The sequence below is a fragment of the Salmo salar genome, chromosome 17 (genome assembly GCF_965601325.2).
Source record: "Salmo salar chromosome 17, fSalSal1, whole genome shotgun sequence".
Taxonomy (NCBI): Eukaryota; Metazoa; Chordata; class Actinopteri; order Salmoniformes; family Salmonidae; genus Salmo; species Salmo salar.
In genome coordinates, this window is record NC_138307.1 from 63,879,633 (window position 1) to 63,906,403 (window position 26,771).

At 43.9% G+C, this 26,771-nt stretch overlaps 2 protein-coding genes across 11 annotated transcripts in view; both read left to right on the forward strand.

Annotated features, from left to right (window-relative positions):
* Positions 1-81: 81 nt before the first annotated feature.
* On the forward strand, positions 82-10,748 carry LOC106576374 (polyglutamylase complex subunit TTLL1). Of its 5 annotated transcripts, none has more exons than XM_014153511.3 (11): positions 87-199; positions 301-380; positions 698-825; positions 1,270-1,478; positions 1,741-1,921; positions 3,823-3,960; positions 5,058-5,166; positions 5,320-5,463; positions 5,643-5,729; positions 7,166-7,329; positions 8,917-10,748. In XM_014153511.3, exons 3-11 carry the CDS (start codon positions 713-715, stop codon positions 9,047-9,049), a joined length of 1,278 nt encoding a protein of 425 aa, XP_014008986.1. In that variant the 5' UTR covers positions 87-199; positions 301-380; positions 698-712; the 3' UTR covers positions 9,050-10,748. The 5 variants fall into 5 exon arrangements, with proteins under 5 accessions (XP_014008985.1, XP_014008986.1, XP_045555946.1 ...); XM_045699990.2 differs by having other exon boundaries at positions 705-825; XM_014153510.3 differs by having other exon boundaries at positions 82-380.
* A 241-nt stretch (positions 10,749-10,989) lies between these two features.
* LOC106576372 (protein kinase C and casein kinase substrate in neurons protein 2) overlaps positions 10,990-26,771 on the forward strand; it is a 44,986-nt gene continuing 29,204 nt past the window's right edge. For 2 of the 6 annotated variants that reach the window (XM_014153503.3, XM_014153507.3), the window contains exon 1: positions 10,990-11,129. The gene's annotated coding sequence lies outside the window, so the exon portion shown is untranslated. Of the gene's footprint in view, positions 11,130-16,605; positions 16,700-26,771 lie in introns of all 6 variants that reach the window. The other 4 variants (XM_014153506.3, XM_014153508.3, XM_014153504.3 and 1 more) reach the window with 3 other exon arrangements.

Consider the following 26,771-nt stretch of genomic DNA (forward strand, 5'->3'; position numbering starts at 1 on the left):
AAAAAAATTGGACCATGTGCATTTAGCGCCACCCGGTGGTGGAACGAGCGGGGAATATTTGACAGTTCGACGCGTCGTCGGTTGCTAGGTTATTCACCCGGAAGAGCACGGTATTCATCTTCCAGCTGACTGGGATGGATCGATAAATCAACATAAGAGATAACTAGCATCCACCCTTTTAGCAGAGTACATGGGCGAAGTCAATAAATTGAGGATTTCTCCTTTATAATTTGCATTAAATTCCCCTTGAAGGCGATTGAACCAGACATCACGATTGATGAAAATCATTCTCCTTTGCAGGTGTCTCAGGCAGGGTGGATCCAGCTAGCTGGGACTGATGACCAGTTGTCTGACAAGAAGATTAGAAGATCGATTTCCAGGTAGCTAGCTGAAACTGTTATTTGGTGTGGAAGGATACATAGATACCTAGCTAGCTGACATAACACGATTGTGTCCAATGCTTTACAGTACACCAAAATGCTACCTAAAGATAGTTGTGAATATAGCACATGAATTCAGTGTTTTTGCGAGATCGCTAACAGCAGTGGCTCATCATGGGCAAAACAATAGACTATTCACGTTAGTTATACCTATGTTTATTACACGTGCTAAGCTCATCTGTGCATGTGTGTTTGTGCTTGCATTGGTGTGTGTTTCCGTGTGTGTGCGTGTGTGTGTGTGTGTGTGTGTGAGAGAGACTCTAGGAGGAACCATGGCTAATAAGGTGAAATGGGTGACCGACATTGAGAAATCCGTACTCATCAACAACTTTGAGAAGAGAGGATGGACTCAGGTCACAGAGAGCGAGGACTGGAACTTCTACTGGTAGGCTGTCATTGGAGCTATGGAGCTTTCTCTGAGTGACAATACACAGTGGGTGCTTATGAATGCCAGTGTAGCACATACAGAGATAAGGGTCGTGTTCAGTGGGCACAAAACAGGAGAGAAGAATGCTTTGAAACAGGCATTACTACTTGGTCTTGTCCAATAAATACACTCATCTTCTTTTTTAAACGTTTTCTTTTATTTGTGCCTATTGAACACAGCCCAGGACAATATAAAAAAACAGTAAAAAATACAAAGATATTGGTTCAGGGGTAAATTAGACAAATTGCAATGATGTGTAACTGTAAATGACAGATAGTGTCATTCAGAAAAACTGAAATTCCTGATTAATCACAAAAATCCCATCCCTGACTGACTACCCCCCGCGAATCTCCATCAGCCTTGGGGAAACCCTGCTTATAATCAGTCTATGCCTCCCTATAGGATGAGCGTCCAGACCATCCGGAACGTGTTCAGTGTGGACACGGGTTACCGTCTCTCGGACGAGCAGATGGTCAACCACTTCCCCAACCACTACGAGCTGACCAGGAAGGACCTGATGATCAAGAACATCAAACGCTACCGCAAAGATATGGAGAAGGAGGGAAGCCCTCTGGCCGAGAAAGACGAAAACGGGAAATACCTTTATTTAGGTGGCAGTTAGGAGCTTTCCCGTACACGCACACTGCTTACTTACAGTATATGTAAATAAATGTGGATGTAAGATACATTTCAATTTCAATTGCACCTGCTACAAGGGGCTCTGACTAGAAGTTTCCCTTTTTTGGGGGTCTTGGGCTATAACAGCTAAACTCACTCATTATCTTGTGCTGTTAAACAAATGTCATCAATACTGTCCTTTCATATTTCTCTGCATTTTTATACTCCCTCACTCCCTGTCTGGTTGTGTCCCAGACTTTGTGCCGGTGACTTTCATGCTTCCGGCGGATTATAATCTGTTTGTGGAGGAGTTCCGTAAGAGTCCTTCCAGCACGTGGATAATGAAGCCGTGTGGGAAGGCTCAGGGAAAGGGCATTTTCCTCATCAACAAACTTTCCCAGATCAAGAAGTGGTCCCGAGACAGCCGTACCTCCACGTGAGTGCTGACACACACACACACACACACACCCACAACCACATCCACACATACATACAGTTGAAGTCGGAAGTTAACATACACCTTAGCCAAATACATTTAAACTCCGTTTTTCAAAACTCCTGACGTTTAATCCTTGTAAAAATTCCCTGTCTTAGGTCAGTTAGGATCACCACTTTATTTTAAGAATGTGAAATGTCAGAATAATAGTAGAGAGAATTATTTATTTCAGCTTTTATTTCTTTCATCACATTCCCAGTGGGTCAGAAGTTTACATACACTCAATTAGTATTTGGTAGCATTGCCTTTAAATTGTTTAACTTGGGTCAAATGTTTCAGGTAGCCTTCCACAAGCTTCCCACAATAAGTTGGGTGAATTTTGGCCCATTCCTCCTGACAGAGCTGGTGTAATTGAGTCAGGTTTGTAGGCCTCTCTGCTCGCAGACACTTTTTCAGTTCTGCCCACAAATTTTCTATGGGATTGAGGTCAGGGCTTTGTGCTGGCCACTCCAATACCTTGACTTTGTTGTCCTTAAGCCATTTTGCCACAACTTTGGAAGTATGCTTGGGGTCATTGTCCATTTGGAAGACTCATTTGTGACCAAGCTTTAACTTCCTGACTGATATCTTGAGATGTTGCTTCAATATATCCACATACTTTTACTTCCTCATGATGCCATCTATTTTGTGAAGTGCACTTGTCCCTCCTGCAGCAAATCACCCCCACAACATGATGCTGCCACCCCCGTGCTTCACAGTTGGGAAGGTGTTCCTCGGCTTGCAAGCCTCCCCTTTTTCCTCCAAACATAACGATGGTCATTATGGCCAAACAGTTCTATTTTTGTTTCATCAGACCAGAGGACATTTCTCCATGTGCAGTTGCAAACCGTAGTCTGGATTTTTTATGGTGATTTTGGAGCAGTAGCTTCTTCCTTTCTGAGCGGCCTTTCAGGTTATGTCGATATAGGACTTGTTTTACTGTGGATATAGATACTTTTGTACCTGTTTCCTCCAGCATCTTCACAAGGTCCTTTGCTGTTGTTCTGTGATTGATTTGCACTTTTCGCACCTAAGTACGTTCATCCCTCGGCGACAGAACGCGTCTCCTTCCTGAGCGGTATGACGGCTGCGTGGTCCCATGGTGTTTATACTTGCGTACTATTGTTTGTACAGATGAACGTGGTACCTTCAGGCGTTTTTAAATTGCTCCCAAGGAAGCACCAGACTTGTAGAGGTCTACAATCTTTTTTCTGAGGTCTTGGCTGGTTTCTTATGATTTTCCCATGATGTAAAGCAAAGAGGCACTGAGTTTGAAGGTAGGCCTTGAAATACATCCACAGGTACACCTCCAACTGTCTCAAATGATGTCAATTAGCCTATCAGAAGCTTCTAAAGCCATGACATAATTTTCTGGAATTTTCTAAGCCTTTTAAAGTTACAGTCAACTTAGTATATGTAAACTTCTGACCCACTGGAATTGTGATACAGTGAATTATAAGTGAAATCTGTCTGTAAACAATTGTTGGAAAAATGACTTGTCATGCACAAAGTAGATGCCCTAACCGACTTGCCAAAGCTATAGTTTGTTAACAATACATTTGTGGAGTGGTTGAAAAACTAGTTTTAATGACTCCAACCTAAGTGTATGTAAACATCCGACTTCAACTGTGTACACACACACACACACACACACACACACACCTCTACTAACTACTGATAAACATGTCCTGTGTGTGGCTGCCAAAGGTGAGTGTTTGCTTGCATTTGCATTGTTCACAGTCTTATGTCATACAGGTAGTATTACCCCACTACTCTTGAATCTGTTGTTCTCAACACCGTTGTCCGTAGATGAGTTGTCCATAGATAAATGACTGATGCTCTGTTTCCTTTGTTTTTGCTAGGTTTGTAGCGGCCTCAAGTGGCAAGGAGGCCTATGTCATCTCTCTGTACATCGACAACCCACTGCTGATCGGAGGCAAGAAGTTTGACCTGCGTCTCTATGTGTTGGTTACCACCTATCGACCTCTCAAGTGTTACATGTAGGTTTATGATTAACCTAAAGCCTACAGCCCGGTTTCATTTCCCTCAAGTCCTACGGCTCTGAAATGACTGGATAGGTGATAGGTAATAGATAGATAATAACTTAATTGTCCCTATACTAACAGAAACATAGACAGTCTGTCACATGTAATGCAAATACATCATTATAAACAGTGCAGTATGCATATACTTAATCATAATTCTGTAATTATGAAAAAGGTGTACCTGTGGATGTATTTCAAGGCCTACCTTCTAGCTCAGTGCCTCTTTGCTTGACATCATGGGAAAATCAAAAGAAACCAGCCAAGACCTCAGAAAAAAAATTGTAGACCTCCACAAGTCTGGTTCATCCTTGGGAGCAATTTAAAAACACCTGAAGGTACCACGTTCACCTGTACAAACAATAGTACGCAAGTATAAACACCATGGGACCACGCAGCCGTCATACCGCTCAGGAAGGAGACACGTTCTGTCTCCTAGAGATGAACGTACTTTGGTGTGACAAGTGCGAATCAATCCCAGAACAACAGCAAAGGACCTTGTGAAGATGCTGGAGGAAACAGGTACAAAAGTATCTATATCCACCGTAAAACAGGTCCTATATCGACATAACCTGAAAGGCCGCTCAGCAAGGAAGAAGCTACTGCTCCAAAACCACCATGAAAAAGCCAGACTACGGTTTGCAACTGCACATGGAGAAATGTCCTCTGGTCTGATGAAACAAAAATAGAACTGATTGGCCATAATGACCATCGTTATGTTTGGAGGAAAAAGGGGAGGATTGCAAGCCGAAGAACACCATCCCAACCGTGAAGCACAGGGGTGGCAGCATCATGTTGTGGGGGTGCTTTGCTGCAGGAGGGACTGGTGCACTTCACAAAATAGATGGCATCATGAGGCAGGAAAAGTATGTGGATATATTGAAGCAACATCTCAAGACATCAGTCAGGAAATTAAAGCTTGGTCGCAAATGAGTCTTCCAAATTCTGTGAAACATTAATAAAGGATATTGCCACTAGGATAAATGATAACTTCAGCATTTGATCAGATCAGTATTTTACAATTTGGTCCATTTGGACCTTTGTGTTGCTTCCAGGTATAAACTGGGTTTCTGCCGGTTTTGCACAGTGAAGTACACCCCCAGCACTAGTGAACTGGACAACATGTTTGTGCACCTGACCAATGTGGCCATTCAGAGACATGGGGTAAGTGTGTGCGTGTGTGCGTGTGTGTGTGTTGTCAAGACAGATAACATATATACAACACACTAAATGGGCCTAAATGGCTCCTACATAAATATATGAGATTCTATGTGTATATATTTTTACGTGTGTACAATACATCTATACACATTGCAGGATGACTATAACCATGTCCACGGTGGGAAGTGGACGGTCAGTAACCTGCGTCTGTACCTGGAGAGCACCAGGGGGAAGGAGGTGACCAGCCGACTGTTTGACCAGATCCACTGGATTATGGTGCAGTCCCTAAAGGCTGTCGCTGTGAGTGGTCACACACACATACTGAAATAAAAACGTGTTCCCCATTTTATCCCTGCTGTGTTGCAGCTGCTCTTCCCTTTTTCACTCCTGTTCCACACACTCAACGCACTAACTTCCTTTTCTCCTCTGAACACTCCCACTCTCTCTTCCTCTCCCTCTCCCTCTCTCTCTCTTCACAGCCCGTCATGAACAATGATAAACATTGCTTTGAGTGTTATGGATATGACATCATCATCGATGACAAGCTGAAGCCATGGCTTATTGAGGTGAGGCGCCCACCCACACACACACTGTAATTACATGACATTGGCAAAAATTACTTGAAGTAAAAAAAGTCTCTTATTGTGATCATGCTTTAGTTTTACTCACTAAGTCTAGTTCCTACTAAGATGACCTCATGTCAAAATGTTTTCTTTGTTCTGCGTTGTTTGTGAAGTGAAACCAGTGCTGCGTTCCTTTCTCTGTCTAGCAAGTTTAATGTCCTTAGGGTTGACTTTTCTCTCTCTCTGTGTGTGTTTGTGTGTGTGTGTGTGTTTGTGTCTGAGGTGTGTGTTTGTGTCTGAGGTTTGTGTTTGTGTCTGAGGTGTGTGTTTGTGTCTGAGGTGTGTGTTTGTGTCTGAGGTGTGTGTTTGTGTCTGAGGTGAGTCTGAGGTGTTTGACTAAAACCTGCTCAAGGCAATGTACAGAAAACAAACAGTACTCCAGTTCACCAGGAGTTATGTATGTTTTTAGGATTTAGGAATGGCACAATGAAACAATTGTCTGTTGTTATGACTTTGTAAACTCCTTCAATCTTCTCTATCTGCCATTGTTTGCATACTGAGTTGTTTTCTTTCTATTGGTTTCTCACTGTGAATGTCTGGCTGAGTACATGAAGTGAAACATTCTCGGAGGGTACTAGAGGAATGAAACTTTTGACTTGAACAGGAATAAAACCAGATCTATTTTGGTAGATCGTTTAAGTTTCCCTGGTCCCGTATTCACAAAGCGTCCCTGTGTGTAGGAGTGCTGATCCACTGTGAGATCCTCTGATACAGCCACCCGGGGCAGAATAGCCTGCATGCCAATGCCAAGCCCTCATTAATGTTTATTGTAGAAGAACAGCTGGGGAACTAACCTGCAGCAGTCTCTCAGTCTGCAAGGGCTGGGAAACAAGGGAGCGATTCCAACCAAGCTTTGTGTGTGTGTGTGTGTGTGTGTGTGTGTGTGTGTGTGTGTGTGTGTGTGTGTGTGTGTGTGTGTGTGTGTGTGTGTGTGTGTGTGTGTGTGTGTGTGTGTGTGTCTTTCCGGGATTGGTCTCTCTTTTTCTTTCTCTTAGTTGTCCATGTGTGTGTGTGCCAGTATATTTACAACCCACACCCACCGCTGCTGCTATTACATTGTCCGTGTGGTACATTTCCTGCCTGATAAGCAGCTCCCAGTTCCTATGGCGACTGATAGGAAATGAAAACAGTGAAATAGTGAGGCCATTCCTGCCTGTTACTAGTCTCCAGTACTTTGTACTCTACTCATACTCAGGACAGAACTTTCCATGCTGGCCCGTGTGTACATAATGACTAATGCTTATCCTGACCGTGTGTGTGTGTGTGTGTGTGTGTGTGTGTGTGTGTGTGTGTGTGTGTGTGTGTGTGTGTGTGTGTGTGTGTGTGTGTGTGTGTGTGTGTGTGTGTGTGTGTGTGTCTATTCCGTGTCTGTCCTCCAGGTCAACGCTTCTCCGTCGCTCACCTCCAGCACAGCCAACGACCGGATCCTGAAGTACAATCTGATCAATGACACTCTCAACATCGTCACACCCAACGGGGACATTCCCGACTGCCGCTGGAACCGCAGCCCACCCCGAGAGGCCCTGGGCAACTACCAAGTCCTGTGAGTGACAGCCCTCTCCTCCTATCACAGCGCTCGAGGGAGAAAACAGGCCTGGGCGTGTTCAGCAGGACGCAGCGTTTCGGAATATTCAGATAGAAATATGCTATGCTTCTCTGACATGTATAATAAGGAATCAAGTCGGATCTAATCATGGCATTTCTATCTGCAACATTTGACAACGTTTGACTACGGAAGGTGGCCCAGGGTAAAAAAAACAACACTATTTGTAAAAAAAAAAAAATCTAATACTGGAGTGCCAAATGGGCAGGGTTTGACGTTTTGGAACTATTGGTCCATGAAGCCAGGATTAACAGTTAGAGAAAATACCTCTAACCGTGAACTGATTTAGGATCAGATGAACTAAAACAAGCCATTTACGATTCACTGCATAGCAGCTTCTAGTCAATGTTGCAAGCTATCTGACCGATCAGAATGACAACACACAGCCTTTTACCTCAGAGTTACATTTTTGTTGTGATGTTATCACTATATTGTCTTTATACTTCCTATATCTGGCATCCTTACTTATTTTATCAGTTGGAGAACACTTTGGGAGGGATCTTAGACCATTCCTACATACAGAATCCACAGGAGGTTGATGGCACTATAATTGGGGAGAACGGGCTCTTGGTAATGGCTGGAGCAGAATGAGTGAAATGGTATCAAATCCATCAAACACATGGTTTCCATTTATTCTGTTGCAGGCGTTATTATGAGCCGTCCTCCCCTCAGCAGCCTCCACTGACAGAATCCTTCCAGATCCTTGATATGCTTCGTCTGCGCTTATAGACTGCCCTCTTCAATTCAAACCACAGCTTTTCAATAGGTTTCTACTTTTGATTTTGATGTGTGCTTGGGGTTATTGTCTTGCTGGAAGATCCACTTGCGGCCAGGTTTCAGCCTCCTGGCAGAGGCAACCGGGTTTTTGTTAATAATATCTTGATACTGGGTAAAGTTCATGATGCCGTTGACTTTAACAAGGACCCCACAACCAGTGGAAGCAAAATAGCCCCATAAGATACACCACCAAACTTTACAGTAGGTACTGGGTTCTTTTCTGCTCATGCATTCTCATTTCGACGCCAAACCCACCACTGGTGTGTGTGGCCAAAGATCTCTATTTTTGCTCATCTTTATCAAGGGTGTCAATTATTTCGTACCCCACTGTAGCTCTTACCAATACTCTGTCTTACACATACACTCTTAGAAAAAAAGGTGATATCTAGGACCTAAAACTGTTCTTCGGCTATCCACATAGGAGAACCCTTTGAAGAACCCTTGGAACACAAAATAGTTATACCTGGAACCAAAAAAGGTTCTACCTGGAATCAAAAAGGATTATCCTATGGGGGCAGCCGAAGAACCCTTTTGGAAGCCTTTTTTCTAAGAGTGTACTCTTTCTCTCTATCCTCTGTCTCTCCCTGTCTCTTCCCCTCCCTTCCTGCCTCCGTCTCTCTCTCACTCACCACTCTCTCCCTCCCTGCCTCTCTCTGTCTTCCCCTCCGTCCCTGCCTCTCTCTCTCTCTCTCCCTGCCTCCCACCCTCTCTCTCTCCCTGCCTCCCTCCCTCTATCTCTACCTTCCTTAGGTACGACGAGGAGCAGGCGCTGAGCGAGAATGCAGAACGTGACCTACGGAGTCGCTCAGGCCAGTCGCTGGGGTCTAAGGGAATGGCAAAGGGGGGCACCGGGCCTCGCCCAGCTGCCGCCACCTGGAAGTGAGGTGGTAATGTCCAACGCCTCACTGTGCCTCACTGTCCCTTCACTGACCTCTCACTGACCTCTCGTTGCTCTTCCTGTGTCATTCATGGGGGAAAGGGGGTCGCGGGCAAGGGACGACCCAGACAGAGGAATGGAAGGATGACAGGGAGGGAGAGGACCCAGTAAGCTCTGAGGACCCTGCCATGCATCACAAGCAAGGACACGTGTGTGTCAGTAAAGAAAGGGTCACACACACTCACGTTTAGCAGAAGCTCTGTATAATACACCAAATAATAGTATTTATCAACCTTTTATATAGCAATGGGAAGGGGACGTTCTCAGATGACTGTTAGAGGATTTCAATCAATGCACCTGTTTGAATAATGTTTACATATATTGTTGTGGAATTGTTTTACTTGGATGTTTTTTATGTTTTCAAGCAGAATATTTGCTAGTTTAAGACACATTGACGTGTGTAATTATTCTGTTCATGTCTGAAAACCGACAGGTTTCACCTCTTTATTTTGAAATGTATGACCCGAAAAGCATTTGCTATTTGTTGACTGTATAAAACATAGTGTAATGGACAATGCTAACAACAAACAAAAGTAAGACTGGAAAGTGAGCTTTGAAGCGTTTGCTTTTCAAGCCACTGGTGTAGGCTATAAAGTGTATAATGCTACAGTATGCATAGGACAGTCAATGTATTGGAATTACTTTTACAAAACTGAGGGACTTGTTCAATGTTTGGTTATACAACTTTACTTTTGAGTTGTTACTCATTAGTTCACCTTTGGGATAAAGAAATGCTATTACAGTTAAATATCTGGATATAAAGTGATGAGGTCAGCTCTTCAAACGTTGAAGTACCTTTAATGTTGTGTTGTGGATGACATTGACATGCCAACAAATATTTTCCTGTGGTGTGACCTTGGAGGGGTGACCTCGAAACCAGGGTTGCATCCCAAAGGGCACCCTATTACCTATGGGCCCTGGTTAAAAGTAGTGCACTATATAGGGAATAGGGTGCCATTTGAGACACTGACCAGCACACCCTTGGTCTGCCTGTGTGTTTAAGATAATCCCATACTGGTCACAGTGTGTGGTCACCTCGAGCGGTTGGCATACAAGAGACTAAAGCTGAAGTGGCTACTGAGCTACAACAGACTGAACCATTCTGATTGTGTGAAAGTGAACATGATGTAATAACCCATAGAGTATCTTTATTCATTTGTTATATACAGTACCATACATCCCACCCCACCTCACTGTGGTCCCCAGAGTTGTTAAAGGGATAGTTCACCCAAAGGAAACCAATATGTCATTTTGTAATTTGGGTGAATTATCACTTTAACAGTCACCATTAGGTTTTGCCTTTAATGATTTGGCCTTTTTTTGTATAGAAGACTGTACCATGTTTTATTTATACTAATATGGTGCTGCTGCCTTTGTCTTACAGATGGTTTTAGTACACAATGAAATATACTGTTACATTAAAATAACGTATTTTGATGTACTTTTGACACTATTTGGTTATGCATTTCATGTCATCCTTTTACCCGCATTCTTTGTTACATACAGGTAGCTGCAATTATATTTTTTTATGTACATGTACTGAATATAGGAATTAATAACATGCAATGTTTTTGGTTTTTAAATGTATTAATAATTCCTGGTGCCTCAAATGTCTGCATGTAATAAATCCAATTAAACAATGGGGGATTTGTGTAAATCTCTATTTTTAGGGGTCACCTGTGTGCATTAGACAGATTCCCACACCTAACACGGACTGTGTCAGAGCACTCTCTGAATTTGAGAGGGGTTACATTTCCCCATCCCTCAGCTGTATACCAAAACAAGTGGCAGGGCTGCCGTTTTGCTAAACAATATCAGTGGCCATATATTCATTTTGTTTGCAGTTCTTGAAATGAGAACTATTATTTTGAAGGTTTTCTATTTTGCATACCGGAAGAGATGGTGGGTGCGTTGATGCTGCGGCTCCTGTTGCTGGTAAGAAAAAAACTGGTAAAAGGTTAGCCAGCTAAATACAGATAATTTATTCATTGATTCGCGTCTCTCAAGAGGAGCGGAACTCTTCAAGGTAAAGTGATAGCATGTCCAGCTATGTCTAATACCTATTTTGTTAATTTGGAACTTTGGTTTTTAAACTTTACAACAACTGTACTAAAGTTTTTATATGTAACATTACCAGAAGCAAGCTCTTTAGCTAACGTTAGCCACTACTATCCAACCAGCTGGAAGGTGGGGTATGAAACAGCTAAGTTAACGTTAGCTAGCTAACGAACTATGGTTGGCATAGCAGTACGGTCGGTAACTAGTTAACGTTAGATCTAACTAGTTAACATTACTTGTTATGGGTCCTGGTAGATGGCTACCTAGTTAGTTAGGTAGCTAACTAACGTTAACTAAATCATTAGCTGACGTTAACTAACAATGTTTAAGATAGCCCGCTAACTAGTCCTAGTAAACTATTACTAGCATAATAGCTAATTGCTTACTTACGAGTTAGCTCCCTAACTAGGGCACTAACATCTTGGATCGGGAGTATTTGTTAGGGTATATTTTTAGTTTGCTCAAGATCTGTCTGACTACAGCCCTTGCGTCGGTGACTGATGAAAGAAGGGCGGGGCAGGTTTCAGAAGTAAAGATAACCCAGCTGTCATCTCACGCAGTCTAAATTCAGAGTCAACTAATCACCACAAATGTTATGTGTCTAACGATCTTCTGTCACAGGGTAAAAGTTTCTAGCTAAAAAGATAGTTAGTTTTCCCTTTAAAACTGACATGAATTCAATCACTTTTTTTATTTTAACAAAACCTTGGTTGGCACCTAATATAAATCATTGGTTCCCACTAAATGGCCAAGTGGCACTGTCAAAATGTGTGGTTTGGCTTAGGTTTAAAATCTGATTTTAACAAGATACATTTTAGAAATAGGAGTTTGACTTTATCAGTTGGCCAAATACTGATGACCCAAAACCTTCCCTTGAGAGAAGTGGAATGGAAGTGACTTTTTGGACCTGAATGCCAAAACATTCAGGAGATGGAGATTCTCAAAGTTGACTGGACCCATTTTGCATATCTGACCCGTTTTGATATAATTTGAAAGCTTAAAAAACGGGGTTGTCAAACTATAGGATTTAAAGTACCATCCATCATTATCGTTAGTCACCTGGAAGTTGGAGTGGCATTGAACTAATTTTGTTTCTATGGTGACCGGACCTTAACATCATGCCAGCACAGCACATGGGCTTCCACAGGAAAGTGACTAGAAAGCTGCTTGCATCTGTGATGTCACTTAATCCAGAATTTCCCCCCATTATGTGTCTCCCTCGGCTGGCACTTTAACATGGAAAATGCCTGTAAGAGTGGAACAAATGCCATTGTTTAAGCCTGCCCCTTGGTCCAAGGTTTTTGGGTAGGGTTGACTGCTGGTGGTGTCAGTGACTTCATTATCCAAGTAGAGAGAATCTAGGCTACACACATTCATTGAGCACAGTTTTGAGCCTTTCAACATTGAGTTCCTGACTCTGATCCACTGATCCCCACTGGGGACGGGGTTTGCCGTACAGAGAGGGTCCACTAAAAGCCCCATTTGGTCATTGTGAGATCAACAGCAGCAATGCACAGCTTCATCACCAGGGAGGATAAGGTTGACTGACTGACACAGCGAAAAACAAACTATGGTTGCTGTGGAAACACTTCACTCCTCTAAAGTCGATTGTGTGCAAGTCAGAAGTTTACCCAATCGACTCCAGAACACCCCCATAGGGATTTATAAATATGGTGTCCCGCTCTGAACTAACATAAGATGGTAGGGATGGCAGCCATCATTGCAAAATACATCAACACATGATTATTTTAGGAAACAAAAGAAGGAAATGGAAACGGATATCTTTTTCCTATGAAAGAACTACCTCAGGACTACAGTAGAAGGACATTTGCCAATAGGTTGATGACCTAGTAGAAAAATTGTACCCTGGTCTTTACATTCCGTTGCCATGATAAGGCTCTGAAGAAACAGAGCTAACATTCACCCTATGCAGGCCTGTGTCTATACTAAGGCCAGAGAGTAGAACCATAGAGGTGACAACTTTGGCCATTTCCATTTCAGAGAAATGACAGATAATTCCATGGCAGCCATGCTATCACCTGGAAGAAAGCAAAAGATAATACTGAATTGTCACAATGATCCACTAAAACCCTACATCTGAATACTCCTCAAGAACCGATCATGCAATGCTCAGAGGCAGCAACAGGACATTCAGTGTTACGTCCCAATTCTCCACCCTTTTCCAAAAGTGTGCACTTACTAGCACACTTCCCGTCATGGATTTAAAAGCATTGAAAGGGTCAAAGCATTGGCTAGAGGGAGTTTCCACTGTTTAATCCATGAAGGATGTTGAAGTGCTCACTTTGGGAGGAGGGTGGAGAATTGGGACTCAGCCAGGGGCTTCTAATCAGGGTTCATTTGGGGTTTAGTGTATACATGTAGGCCTACTTGTACAATGTATGGCTGGTCTTGGCTTCATTCCACATTTGTGATATCATCTACTACAGCCCTGAGGCTTGTTCTGGGGTCATATGTATCAAGGGTCTCAGTAGGAGTGCTGATTTGCGTAGGTAGCCTTGCATGAGTCTTGGCAGATATCTCCTGTTTCTGTAGCGTGAGGCAGCTTGATTTAGAGGTACACCCCTGGACAGGATTCTAGTCTATCGCAGGGCCTTACCCTCAATCTATCTCCTTAATGCTGAGTGCCAAGCATAGACGCATTGGGTCCCATTTTACAGTCTTTGGTATAACTTTGATCAAACTCCCAGCCTCAGGGTGGACACTCTTAGCACAAGGCCACTGAGTTGGTTGGGGAGCGCTGATTTAAGGATCAGTTGAATTCTTAATAAATCATACATGGACAGGGGGACCTGATCCTAGATCAGCAGCACTCCTACTCGGACCTGGACCCCGCTCTGGCGTCTGTGTTCTTCTTTCTTCTCTTTTAACTTCACACCCAAAGAGAGGAAGTGTTATTTTCCTGGTCAGGCCAAACAGTGTGTAACATCTGTGATTGGGGCCTCCCCTGCTCCACATAGTCAGTGAGCCACTGGCAGACAACAAGGAAGTGTCTCCTTTTGTAACAGGGAGACTAATCAGACACAACACCCCTCCAAGGTAACTTGTTGCCATTGTGTGTTGAGGTAGACTACCCTGGATCAGTGTAGCTGTGACGATATCAGTATCGTGACATTGTTTCCATGGAAAACATGAAGCAGACCAAACTCTTTGGTCTGTTAACTTGGTGTATGTAACATATCGTGTTCTTTAACATGGGAAATAAATAAATGTGACTCTGGATGACAACATAATGATGTTTGTTTCCAACATTAGTTTTGTTTCCTTGCCACAATAGTAACGAGTATCTCGATACTGGTATCGTCCTGGCCCTAGATCAGTGTTTGTTTTTCATCTTATAATGGATTAGGTTAGCGCAAACTAGGGGGACTGATCAGAAATCAGAGTTTAATGGCAGAATGGGCAGGGGAGATTTTGTGATTATGTCAAATTCTTATCTAATGCGATGCCCTGTATTGTGTTGTTGCTGTCTGGTGTGTATGTGTGTGAACTCAGGGACAGGAGCTGAGAACAGAGTGGTGAACACACACACTCCCGTCTCTAAATACACACCACTCTCATTGTGTGAGAGGTGCTTATTTATAAGGGCATGATTGTGAGATCTGTCTGGGGCTGTGTTTGAGAACTCTCACACAATCTTACACACACACACCTTGCTCGAGGACAGACATGCTTGTGCCTGTCAGCAGACATGCTTGTGAGCTTCGCTATATTGCCCTGCAGTGGTGTTATGAACAGATCAACATCCTAACATGTGTACCCCACTGTCCCTGTCTCCTGTCTCTTTTATAGATTCTATTAGAGCACTGTCTGTCTCTCTGGGACTGCTAAAGAGTACAGACCTGAAGCTATGAATAGTGGGATGGACAGGGTCTGTTTGCCAGGATTGTGTGGCTGAGTTCAGACCTGTAACCAGTAGTACAATGCCCTGAGCCCAGAGTTGCCTAAGAGCATTCCAGCACTGTCCGTCTCCCGCAAACTGCTATCTGTGGAGAGTAGTCAACTTCAGGAATAGAAAAGAATTGAAGCCCACTCATAGACGGTAGGCTATGTTTAGCCGTCTACCCATGTCATTTAGCCAACACTAACTAAGGATCCTCACTATTTAGACTTAGAAGAGCCTACCAGTCATCTCCCACCAGTCATCTCCCACCAGTCATCTCCCACCAGTCATCTCCCACCAGTCATCTCCCACCAGTCATCTCCCACATCACCTTGTTACTAACTCTCTCGCTCATCTTATTATTCTCTTGTTCTCTTTTGTTATTTTTTCCACGTTCTCTCTTTCTCTCTCTTTATTCTCATTCAGTTTCACTCTATTTCCCACATCTCTCTCTCTCACCCCCACCTCACGCCCCCACGCCTCTCTCACTGTCTCTCTATCTCACTGTCTCTCTATCTCACTGTCTCTCTATCTCTGTGGTAAAGGTCAGTGGAGTCTCATGTCATGCGTTTGTACTGGGTGCAGCAGGGCTGTACTGTGTCATGACTCAGGCCCCTCTAGTCTCAGGCTCCTCAGCGCTGCTGTTCACTGGTCATGTGCATTCAATTACTCCCTGGGTGACCCATCTCTGTCTCACTGACTCTGGGAACCTGTATTTCTATGTGCAGCTGACAGCTGTCCAATCCGAGGGGGCCCTGTGTCCCTTGATGTTGGTTCATATAACCCCAGCCGGTCCAGTTCTGGAGCCAGTGGGTGTCTGTTTTCTCAACATACCAGGAGACACACACACAACATACTATGCCTATACCCCACGTAGCCTAATGCATTGCTGCCTATACCCCACGTAGCCTAATGCATTGCTGCCTATACCCCACGTAGCCTAATGCATTGCTGCCTATACCCCACGTAGCCTAATGCATTGCTGCCTATACCCCACGTAGCCTAATGCATTGCTGCCTATACCCCACGTAGCCTAATGCATTGCTGCCTATACCCCACGTAGCCTAATGCATTGCTGCCTATACCCCACGTAGCCTAATGCATTGCTGCCTATACCCCACGTAGCCTAATGCATTGCTGCCTATACCCAACGTAGCCTAATGCATTGCTGCCTATACCCCACGTAGCCTAATGCATTGCTGCCTATACCCAACGTAGCCTAATGCATTGCTGCCTATACCCCACGTAGCCTAATGCATTGCCCCTGTAGACAGTATGCAGTGTATGTCTATGCTCTACGCAGACCTAGATTTGTTCAGTTTATCAGAGGCTATTGGACAATGTTGGAACTTGATGTCTCTGCTGCTGGCATTTGCAGAATTCCACCATGCTTGGTACACCTGGACTATAATCGGAGTAATATCTGAAAATGAAATGACTGTTTGATCACATGTAAGCCTAGTTCCCTATTTCCTTCATCAAGAATTGAAAGTTGAACAGTTGGCCGTTTGGCGCGACGTCTTATCTGTGGCCTCGTTTGCAGGTGTTTGAAGACCACCACTCCTAATTCTATTCTTAGGAGGACACGCACAGAGAGAGAGACACACGCAAATCCTATAACCTTTAGAGACTTTACGGTATGTTGCCTATAAAAAAACAAATATATATACAAATGTTTTTTAGAGCCTAATACATTCTTGCCGGGATAAACCTTTTATATCTCCTGTGCAAATGCCAGCAAGTTTAGGAGTGGCAGTAGACATGGACCGATGTGGGTGGACGTGTATTTGAATAAATCCATTGAATATACACCATTACAAAGCCTACACTTGATTGAGGCTACATTATTGCATGCTAAATGTTTCTGATCAGTGATAGATAAGCAAACAAATAGATGAGCAATACCACCGCCAATTATTTTCCCAGCCAGAGAATAAACCATATATAGCATACAGAGGGAGATTGAATGATACAAAATCACATTGATTGATTAAGGCAAGTCACAGGCTTTAGGTCTGGAGTTGGCCTAGGTTACTAAGCAACTGAAAATGAAGAGCAAAACAATCCGCTTGTTAAACTACATAACATGGTGGCAAAATGTTGTGAACAGAGATAATAAATGAGCCAACTAGACAAGATGATCATGAGCAGCACTCACCTCAATTTAGCATTTCACCAGCCTAATTGTAGCCTAACTAATATCCAAACGGAGATTCAGTGAAAAGAAAATCACACGCTGATGGATTTTATCAATACGAGTCCTCACACTTGTCTCAAAGCAGGGTAAAACAGTACTGAAATAGTTGAACACACACGGATAGGCTATTGCTTCAAATGTATTGTAACAATTGGATGACTTTGGGAGTATCAGTAAGCAACAATTTGATGCCTTCAATTGCACTAGCCTATTTTATTCCAATATTTTCGTCATTCAGTGATATTTATTCCCACAGTAATTCTTTCTGGATCCATCCGGTTGTGGTTAAGAAAACAGTGCATGTGGTGGGCTATGCGAAGAGATGGGTGAAGTGACATGCCTCAAAGTTTAGAACTGGCAGGAGGATAGCAGTAACGGGCGCTGCCTAGCAACCATCAAGAGCTTAGGAGCGTAGTGCGTGCCAATGCTGCCTCAGCATTACGGCTACATTTCATACTAAGCCGTAGGCAGACCTTTACCTTAATCATGACTAGGTCGGTTGGCAGAAATAAAAGTAGAGGCTTGCCAGCAATGCCTTTCATATATAAAAAATCAAATAAAAAGTTGGTGAGAAAACGTCTTGATTTGAAAGGTATACTGGATGTCTTCTTCTTTCTGTTCCTCATTCTCGTTTTTGCTCCCTCTGTTTTGTGGCCGGTGTGTGTATGCCAAGTTGCCTAGAGAAGCTGAGTGGACTTCAGACTCCGCACAGTCTCCCAGGAACAACACTAGGGGCCTAATTCCATTTCTCCTCCTCCCTGAAGTGTGTTCTCTCCCCCTGAAGAATTCAAAGGAATGAATTGCTTCCATGGTCGGCCCAATCCATGTTGGCCAATTTCCATGAGTGTAAGAGGTCATTCATAACAGAGAACAAAACAGAAAAAATCTTTGATAATAACTGCAGTTCCTCACAATAAAATGACAGCTCTTAATAAAGTTTAAAAGCGAAGATATCCTCTAGCCCACACTTGAACCAATTCATTGTATTTCCATCCTTCGGTCCGTAAAAGTAACGGGGAGTGAAAACTTGTACATTATTAGGATCCCCATTAGCTGTTGCACATGCAGCAGCTACTATTCCTGGAGTCCACATAAAATATGCATGACAGAGTACAGAAAGAACAGTTATAGACAAGAACAACGTAAGTTATTACATTAACATAAAAATAAAAAGTAATATTGTCAAGGCAGAAAGAGACAACAAAAATACTATTTTTACTCACTTCATACTACAGTGTGTTTGGAAAGTATTCAGACCCCTTCCCCTTTTCCACATTTTGTTACGTTAGACTTTTTAAAAAAATTGATTAAATTCTTTTTACGCACAATACTCCATAATGACAAAGCGAAAACAGTTTAGATTTGTTTTTTTGTGCTAATTTATTCAACAACAAAAAAACCATACCTTATTTACATAAGTATTTATACCCTTTGCTATGAGACTCGAAATTGAGCTCAGGTGCATCCTGTTTCCTTTGATCATCCTTGAGATGTTTCAACAACTTGATTGAAGTCCACCTGTGGTAATTCTCTTGATTGGATATGATTTGGAAAGGCACACACCTGTCTATATAAGGTCCCACAGTTGACGGTGCATGTCAGAGCAAAAACCAAGCCATGAGGTCGAAGGAATTGTCCGTAGAGCTCCGAGACAGGATTGTGTCCAGGCACAGATCTGGCGAAGGATACCAAAAAATGTCTGCAGCATTGAAGGTCCCCAAGAACATAGTGGCCTCCATAAATGGAAGAAGTTTGGAACCACCAAGACTCTTCCTAGATCTGGCCGCTCGGCCAAACTGAGCAATTGGGGAAGAAGGACCTTGGTCAGGGAGGTGACCAACAACCCGATGGTCACTCAGACAGAGCTTCGGAGGTCCTCTGTGGAGATGGGCGAACCTTCCAGAAGGACAACCATCTCTGCAGCACACAACCAATCAGGCCTTTAGTCCTAAAGGACTCTCAGACCATGACAAACAAGATTCTCTGGTCTGATGAAACCAAGATGGAACTCTTTGGCCTGAATGCCAAGTGTTACATCTGGAGGAACCAGACACTGCTCATCACCTGGCCTATACTATCCCACTGTGAAGCATGGTGGTAGCAGCATCATGCTGTGGGGATGTTTTTCAGCGGCAGGGACTGGGAGACTAGTCACCGCACTGGGCCGCCAGTTGGGGAACCCTACTCCATTTAGTTAATTGAGTTTAGTAAAATATATATTTATTTATTTTTGTATTGTTTCTCAGCACCTCTCCTCTTTCTGAAGATCTAATTTAACCCCTTAAACTTGTGGAAATTGGCCTATTTGGATAGGGACAAATTGAAATGTTTTTAACAGAAGTACTCTAAACTCATACACATGACCATGGAAGCATTTGAAAGAACACTTTGGAGATTATGGGGACTTTATCAGACCAAAGTTGAGGACACATTTCACCTGACACAAGACTGAATCCAAACTTTACACTGTTGATTTTATGTGCATTTGACATTTTATGCTACTTCTCACAGCATTTGTTAACAAAATCAAAAAATTCTCTGGATACGTTCAGTAACATAAGAATATTCATTGACATTTTGGAGTAGGTGCAAGATAAGAAAAAACGATTAAGGGTTGAGTTATAGGTTTAACTGGTGTCGCTAACTTGCCACGCACCTCTCCAAGCTATGCACAGTTCCTATGTCATTTCAATGCACTTTTACTGAAAGAGCCTTCAACTATAAGGTGCTTTTTTTTTTTAACTCTCCCAGTTTTGTGATTGAGGAACTGAAGCAAGATCTCTTGCAGTTGTTTGTTTGGAACACAGCCATGCGTCCCAACCGTCACACAATTACCGTTTGCACAATCCAAAAACATTCCATTATAAATTGCAATCTGGGTCAGGTTGGCATCATTTGAAAGCTTCTTCTGTTGCCAACACGGTTCGCTAAGTTTTGTAAAATATTATCTTTCAAAGTTTTATAAAATATGAGGCTTTCAAAAGGCACTAAAGACAACAGATTGTAATTTTGGAGTCATGAGTGCATTCATGTGCGTGCTCCACGCCAAATTTTCTTCCACAATACGACAAACGGGCTCGTTGTGTTCAGGACAACCCAGGGTATAACGCATGTCGTCCTGTAACTGTGGATCAAACACGGGCTCGTTGTGTTCAGGACAACCCAGGGTATAACGCATGTCGTCCTGTAACTGTGGATCAAACACGGGCTCGTTGTGTTCAGGACAACCCAGGGTATAACGCATGTCGTCCTGTAACTGTGGATCAAACACGGGCTCGTTGTGTTCAGGACAACCCAGGGTATAACGCATGTCGTCCTGTAACTGTGGATCAAACACGGGCTCGTTGTGTTCAGGACAACCCAGGGTATAACGCATGTCGTCCTGTAACTGTGGATCAAACACGGGCTCGTTGTGTTCAGGACAACCCAGGGTATAACGCATGTCGTCCTGTAACTGTGGATCAAACACGGGCTCGTTGTGTTCAGGACAACCCAGGGTATAACGCATGTCGTCCTGTAACTGTGGATCAAACACGGGCTCGTTGTGTTCAGGACAACCCAGGGTATAACGCATGTCGTCCTGTAACTGTGGATCAAACACGGGCTCGTTGTGTTCAGGACAACCCAGGGTATAACGCATGTCGTCCTGTAACTGTGGATCAAACACGGGCTCGTTGTGTTCAGGACAACCCAGGGTATAACGCATGTCGTCCTGTAACTGTGGATCAAACACGGGCTCGTTGTGTTCAGGACAACCCAGGGTATAACGCATGTCGTCCTGTAACTGTGGATCAAACACGGGCTCGTTGTGTTCAGGACAACCCAGGGTATAACGCATGTCGTCCTGTAACTGTGGATCAAACACGGGCTCGTTGTGTTCAGGACAACCCAGGGTATAACGCATGTCGTCCTGTAACTGTGGATCAAACACGGGCTTGTTGTGTTCAGGACAACCCAGGGTATAACGCATGTCGTCCTGTAACTGTGGATCAAATATAGCGATCATAAACGTTGACATTGTAAATTTCATGAGTTTTCAAATATGGAAATGTCAAGTGCACATTTGGACTGGTTTTTATTATAGTCCTCAACGTCTCATCTTTCAGAACACATCGGCTCCTCTCGTTTTACTGCATTTCCCTCACTCAGACAATAACAAATGTGCAAATGTAGCCCAATTAGCAGGAGGGACGGGGTCATCTTCTTGTCGCGAGCAGTGCTCAAGTTTGTAGCGGCTATCAGTCAAAAACCCATACAACGCTGTGAACCTGAGCTCTGACATGTTACTGTAACAGTCACTGGGTTCCAATGTAGGTGCTTAATGAAAACATCTGCCAATTTTAAACCCATAATAAGGGATGAATGGCTGTGAGTGGAAAGGGCGTGTGTGTGTGTGTGTGTGTGTGTCTTGTGAGTGTGTGTGTGTCTTGTGAGTGTGCATAGAGTCAGTGCAGATAGTCAGGGTAACCATTAATTATTTAGCAGTCTCATGGCTTGGGGGTAGAAGCTGGCTTGGGGGGTAGAAGCTGTCTCGGAGCCTGTTGGTCCGTCCGAGAACCGATGTTCTGGTACTGTTTGCTGGACGGTAGGAGAGTGAACAGGCTATGGCTTTGGTGGCTGAACTTTGTCCATTTTTCATGCCTTCCTCTGACACTGCCTAATATAGAGGTCCAGGATGGCAGGGAGCTCCGTGTCAGTGATTTACTGGGCTGTCCACACCACTCTCTAGCGCTTTGCGGTCGAGGGTGATGCAGCCAGTCAAGATGCTCTCTATGGTGCAGCTGTAGAACATCCGAGGGCCCATGTCAAATCTTTTCAGCCTCCTGAGGTGGAAGAGGTGCTGTCGTGACTGCTTCACGACTGTGGGGGGTGTGTGGACCATGTTAAGTCCTTAGTGATGTGGATGCCATGAACACATCTGACCATGATAACTGACCATCCAATATTACTCCTAGAGTTCAGCTTCCTCAACTTGCTCAATTGTCACACCCTTTATACACAACTCCAGTTGAGGTTTAGGTCTTGGAGAATGTTATAAACCAAATACAATCATTTTAGTTTTAGATGTATTTAAGACCAGTTTATTGTTAATCACCCATTCTGATACTGACAAACTCCTTGTTATAAGAGTCTGTGAGCTCGCTGGCTTTGGGTGCTGACATGTAGAGTGTGGAATCATCTGCATACGTAGTAGTTCTAGCTTCATTTTTACAAAAGATTTGCAACGGCCCAAGGCAACTGCCCTGTGGGACACCGCACTGATTTTAGAGAAGCTTCCAAGTTCAATTAAATAAGTAACTTTCCAACCATGTGATGGCAGGTGATGTAAAGCCATAATTTGTTATTGAAAAAAGTAACTTGTTATGATCTATAACATCAAACGCTGCACTGAAATCTAACAAAATAGCTCCAACTATCATCTTATTATCCATTTATTTGATCCAATCAGTCATCTGAGTCAGTGCAGTACAAGTTGTGTCCTTCTCTACATGCATGCTGAATCAGTAGTTAACTTGTTCTCTGAAAAATAGCCTTGTATTTGTTCAAACACAATTATCTCCATCAGTTTACTAAGAACAGGCTGTTAACTGATTGGGTGGATGTTAGAGCCAGCAAGGGGTGCTTTACTATTTAGGCAGGGGAATTACTTTAGCGTCCTTCCATGGCCGTGGACACACTCCTTTAGGGTTAAACATATAGCAAATAGGTAACAAACAGTAACCAAGTGCAGACTTTGGAGAGAATGGGGAAAGACTGAATTAGGCCTCTGTGTCTTAACCTCCTCAGTCGAGAGACGTTTAGTGGTTCTGAACTGTTCATAGTTCACCGCGGTCACCGACTAGTTTCCTTAGGGGTCCATTCTATTTGGTTTGTACTAGTTGGCTGTGGGTTCATCTTGCAGTCTTCTCTATACATTTACGTTACGGCATTTAGCAGAGACTCTTATCCAGAGCAACTTACAGAAGCAATTAGGATTAAGTGCCTTGCTCAAGGACAACTCTGGTATTTGGACCAGCGACCTTTCAGTTACTGGCCCAACACTCTTAACCACTAGGCTACCTGGCACCCTATACAGAGTTCTCTTCCGTTAGGAAGTCTGTTGTTGTAGCCACTAGCCAGCTCTTAGTTTCTGTTAGGTTTGTTTGCGGTATAGTAGCAGTATAGAAATGTCGGCTGTTTACTCATCGAAAGGTTTTGCTCCATTTGTATGCTCCATGAAAGGTGTCGAATCGATACAATAATATGCTTTATAGAAGCCACTGAACAGGCACTGATCAGACATTGTGTGAATGGATCCACCAGGTCCACAAATGGTGCTCTGTTTATTTTTTATAAAGTTACAAACGGGATTAGCTCAGCTGTAGAATGTTGTGCTGCTGTGTTCCATGGTTGTCATGGCAGCGATCTGGTGAGTGATGGACAGCAGCAGCTGAGAGAGGGCAGGAGGGAGAGGGAGCACAGGGTGATCTATGATTCCTCTGGTGGCCCTTTTTCTGTGTGTGTGTGTGTGTGTGTTCAATTCAAACAACCTTTATTTCCTGGGAGTGTGTGTCATATGTGGTAATGAATGGTACATACAAGACACATAACACAAACAGGTAGGGTACAGTATAAAGGATTAGCAGCATTCTATGCAATGTGTGTGTGTGTGTGTGTGTGTGTGTGTGTGTGTGTGTGTGTGTGTGTGTGTGTGTGTGTGTGTGTGTGTGTGTGTGTGTGTGTGTGTGTGTGTGTGTGTGTGTGTGTGTGTGTGTGTGTGTGTGTGTGTGTGTGTGTGTGTGTGTGTGTGTGTGTGTGTGCGTGCACACCAACTTCAGATTTAAGGAGTTTGATGGATTTGAATGGGAGAGCTCTATATGAGTTGCCTGCTGTGTCTATAATTACTGTGTCATCTGAGTACTTAATGAACATCATCTCTGGGTCTGAGCTCCTACAGTCCTCTGTGTACAGGGTGAATAAAACAGGCCAGATGACACAGCTTTGCGGTGATCCTGTACAGATGGTTCTGGAAGAGCTGCAGTGACCATTTGAATCTGACCAGTCGTTCTCTATTTGTCAGGAAGGAGAGGACTCAGAAAATCAAATGTGGAATGACATTCATGTTCTGGAACTTTTGAACCATTAAGTGAGGCTGGACTGTATCAAAGGCACTAGAGAAATGCACAAATACCATCCTGACTTATGTCTTGGGCTTCTCCAGGTGGTTGTGGGCACAGTGCAGTAGGGACAGAACTGCATCAACACCCCTGTGCCGCTTGTAAGCAAACTGGAGAGGGTCTGTATAACAGCATGCCTCCTTTTGTAGAAGCAGCCTTTCAAAGCTCTTCATCACTAGATGTTGAAGCTACAGGGCGGTAGTCATTGTTGCAGGAGAGGTTGCTATTTTTACTTACTGGGCATATGGTGGACCATTTCCATATTGCTGGGATGGAGTGTTCTGCCAGAGAGCGGGGAAAAGCTCACAGATAACACCTGACAGTTCATATGGCAACCCTTTAGTAGGTGACCACTAATGTTGTCTGGCCCAGGGGTTTATGGTAACCCTTTAGTAGGTGACCACTAATGTTGTCTGGCCCAGGGGTTTATGGTAACCCTTTAGTAGGTGACCACTAATGTTGTCTGGCCCAGGGGTTTATGGTAACCCTTTAGTAGGTGACCACTAATGTTGTCTGGCCCAGGGGTTTATGGTAACCCTTTAGTAGGTGACCACTAATGTTGTCTGGCCCAGGGGTTTATGGTAACCCTTTAGTAGGTGACCACTAATGTTGTCTGGCCCAGGGGTTTATGGTAACCCTTTAGTAGGTGACCACTAATGTTGTCTGGCCCAGGGGTTTATGGTAACCCTTTAGTAGGTGACCACTAATGTTGTCTGGCCCAGGGGTTTATGGTAACCCTTTAGTAGGTGACCACTAATGTTGTCTGGCCCAGGGGTTTATGGTAACCCTTTAGTAGGTGACCACTAATGTTGTCTGGCCCAGGGGTTTATGGTAACCCTTTAGTAGGTGACCACTAATGTTGTCTGGCCCAGGGGTTTATGGTAACCCTTTAGTAGGTGACCACTAATGTTGTCTGGCCCAGGGGTTTATGGTAACCCTTTAGTAGGTGACCACTAATGTTGTCTGGCCCAGGGGTTTATGGTAACCCTTTAGTAGGTGACCACTAATGTTGTCTGGCCCAGGGGTTTATGGTAACCCTTTAGTAGGTGACCACTAATGTTGTCTGGCCCAGGGGTTTATGGTAACCCTTTAGTAGGTGACCACTAATGTTGTCTGGCCCAGGGGTTTATGGTAACCCTTTAGTAGGTGACCACTAATGTTGTCTGGCCCAGGGGTTTATGGTAACCCTTTAGTAGGTGACCACTAATGTTGTCTGGCCCAGGGGTTTATGGTAACCCTTTAGTAGGTGATCACTAATGTTGTCTGGCCCAGGGGTTTATGGTAACCCTTTAGTAGGTGATCACTAATGTTGTCTGGCCCAGGGGTTTATGGTAACCCTTTAGTAGGTGACCACTAATGTTGTCTGGCCCAGGGGTTTATGGTAACCCTTTAGTAGGTGACCACTAATGTTGTCTGGCCCAGGGGTTTATGGTAACCCTTTAGTAGGTGACCACTAATGTTGTCTGGCCCAGGGGTTTATGGTAACCCTTTAGTAGGTGACCACTAATGTTGTCTGGCCCAGGGGTTTATGGTAACCCTTTAGTAGGTGACCACTAATGTTGTCTGGCCCAGGGGTTTATGGTAACCCTTTAGTAGGTGACCACTAATGTTGTCTGGCCCAGGGGTTTATGGTAACCCTTTAGTAGGTGACCACTAATGTTGTCTGGCCCAGGGGTTTATGGTAACCCTTTAGTAGGTGACCACTAATGTTGTCTGGCCCAGGGGTTTATGGTAACCCTTTAGTAGGTGACCACTAATGTTGTCTGGCCCAGGGGTTTATGGTAACCCTTTAGTAGGTGACCACTAATGTTGTCTGGCCCAGGGGTTTATGGTAACCCTTTAGTAGGTGACCACTAATGTTGTCTGGCCCAGGGGTTTATGGTAACCCTTTAGTAGGTGACCACTAATGTTGTCTGGCCCAGGGGTTTATGGTAACCCTTTAGTAGGTGACCACTAATGTTGTCTGGCCCAGGGGTTTATGGTAACCCTTTAGTAGGTGACCACTAATGTTGTCTGGCCCAGGGGCTTTCTTTTCATTGGTCCTTTTTTTTAACCTTTTTTTAACTAGGCAAGTCAATTAAGAAAAATATATTATTTACAATGACGGCCTGCCCCGGCCAAACCTGGACGACTCTGGGCCAATCGTGCGCCGCCCTATGGCACTCCCAATCACGGCCGGATGCGATGCAACCTGGATTCGAACCAGGGACTACGGTGACACCTCTTGCACTGAGATGCAGTGCCTTAGACCGCTGCACCACTAAATACAGATTCCACGTCTTCTGATTTGCAGTTCAACATTTGTTACAGTGTGGGACATGTTAGATAGGTCAGAGATCATCTCCTTCCTTTCCA

What these genes read in the sequence shown, in the direction of transcription:
- LOC106576374 (XM_045699989.2), top strand. Translation starts at nt 458, where the DNA reads ATGCTTTACAGTACACCAAAATGCTACCTAAAGATAGTTGTGAATATA. An exon ending in AGTCCCTAAAGGCTGTCGCT is followed by an intron (nt 5,464 to 5,642) that starts GTGAGTGGTCAC and finishes CTCTCTTCACAG; the next exon opens with CCCGTCATGAACAATGATAA. An exon ending in TGAAGCCATGGCTTATTGAG is followed by an intron (nt 5,730 to 7,165) that starts GTGAGGCGCCCA and finishes TCTGTCCTCCAG; the next exon opens with GTCAACGCTTCTCCGTCGCT.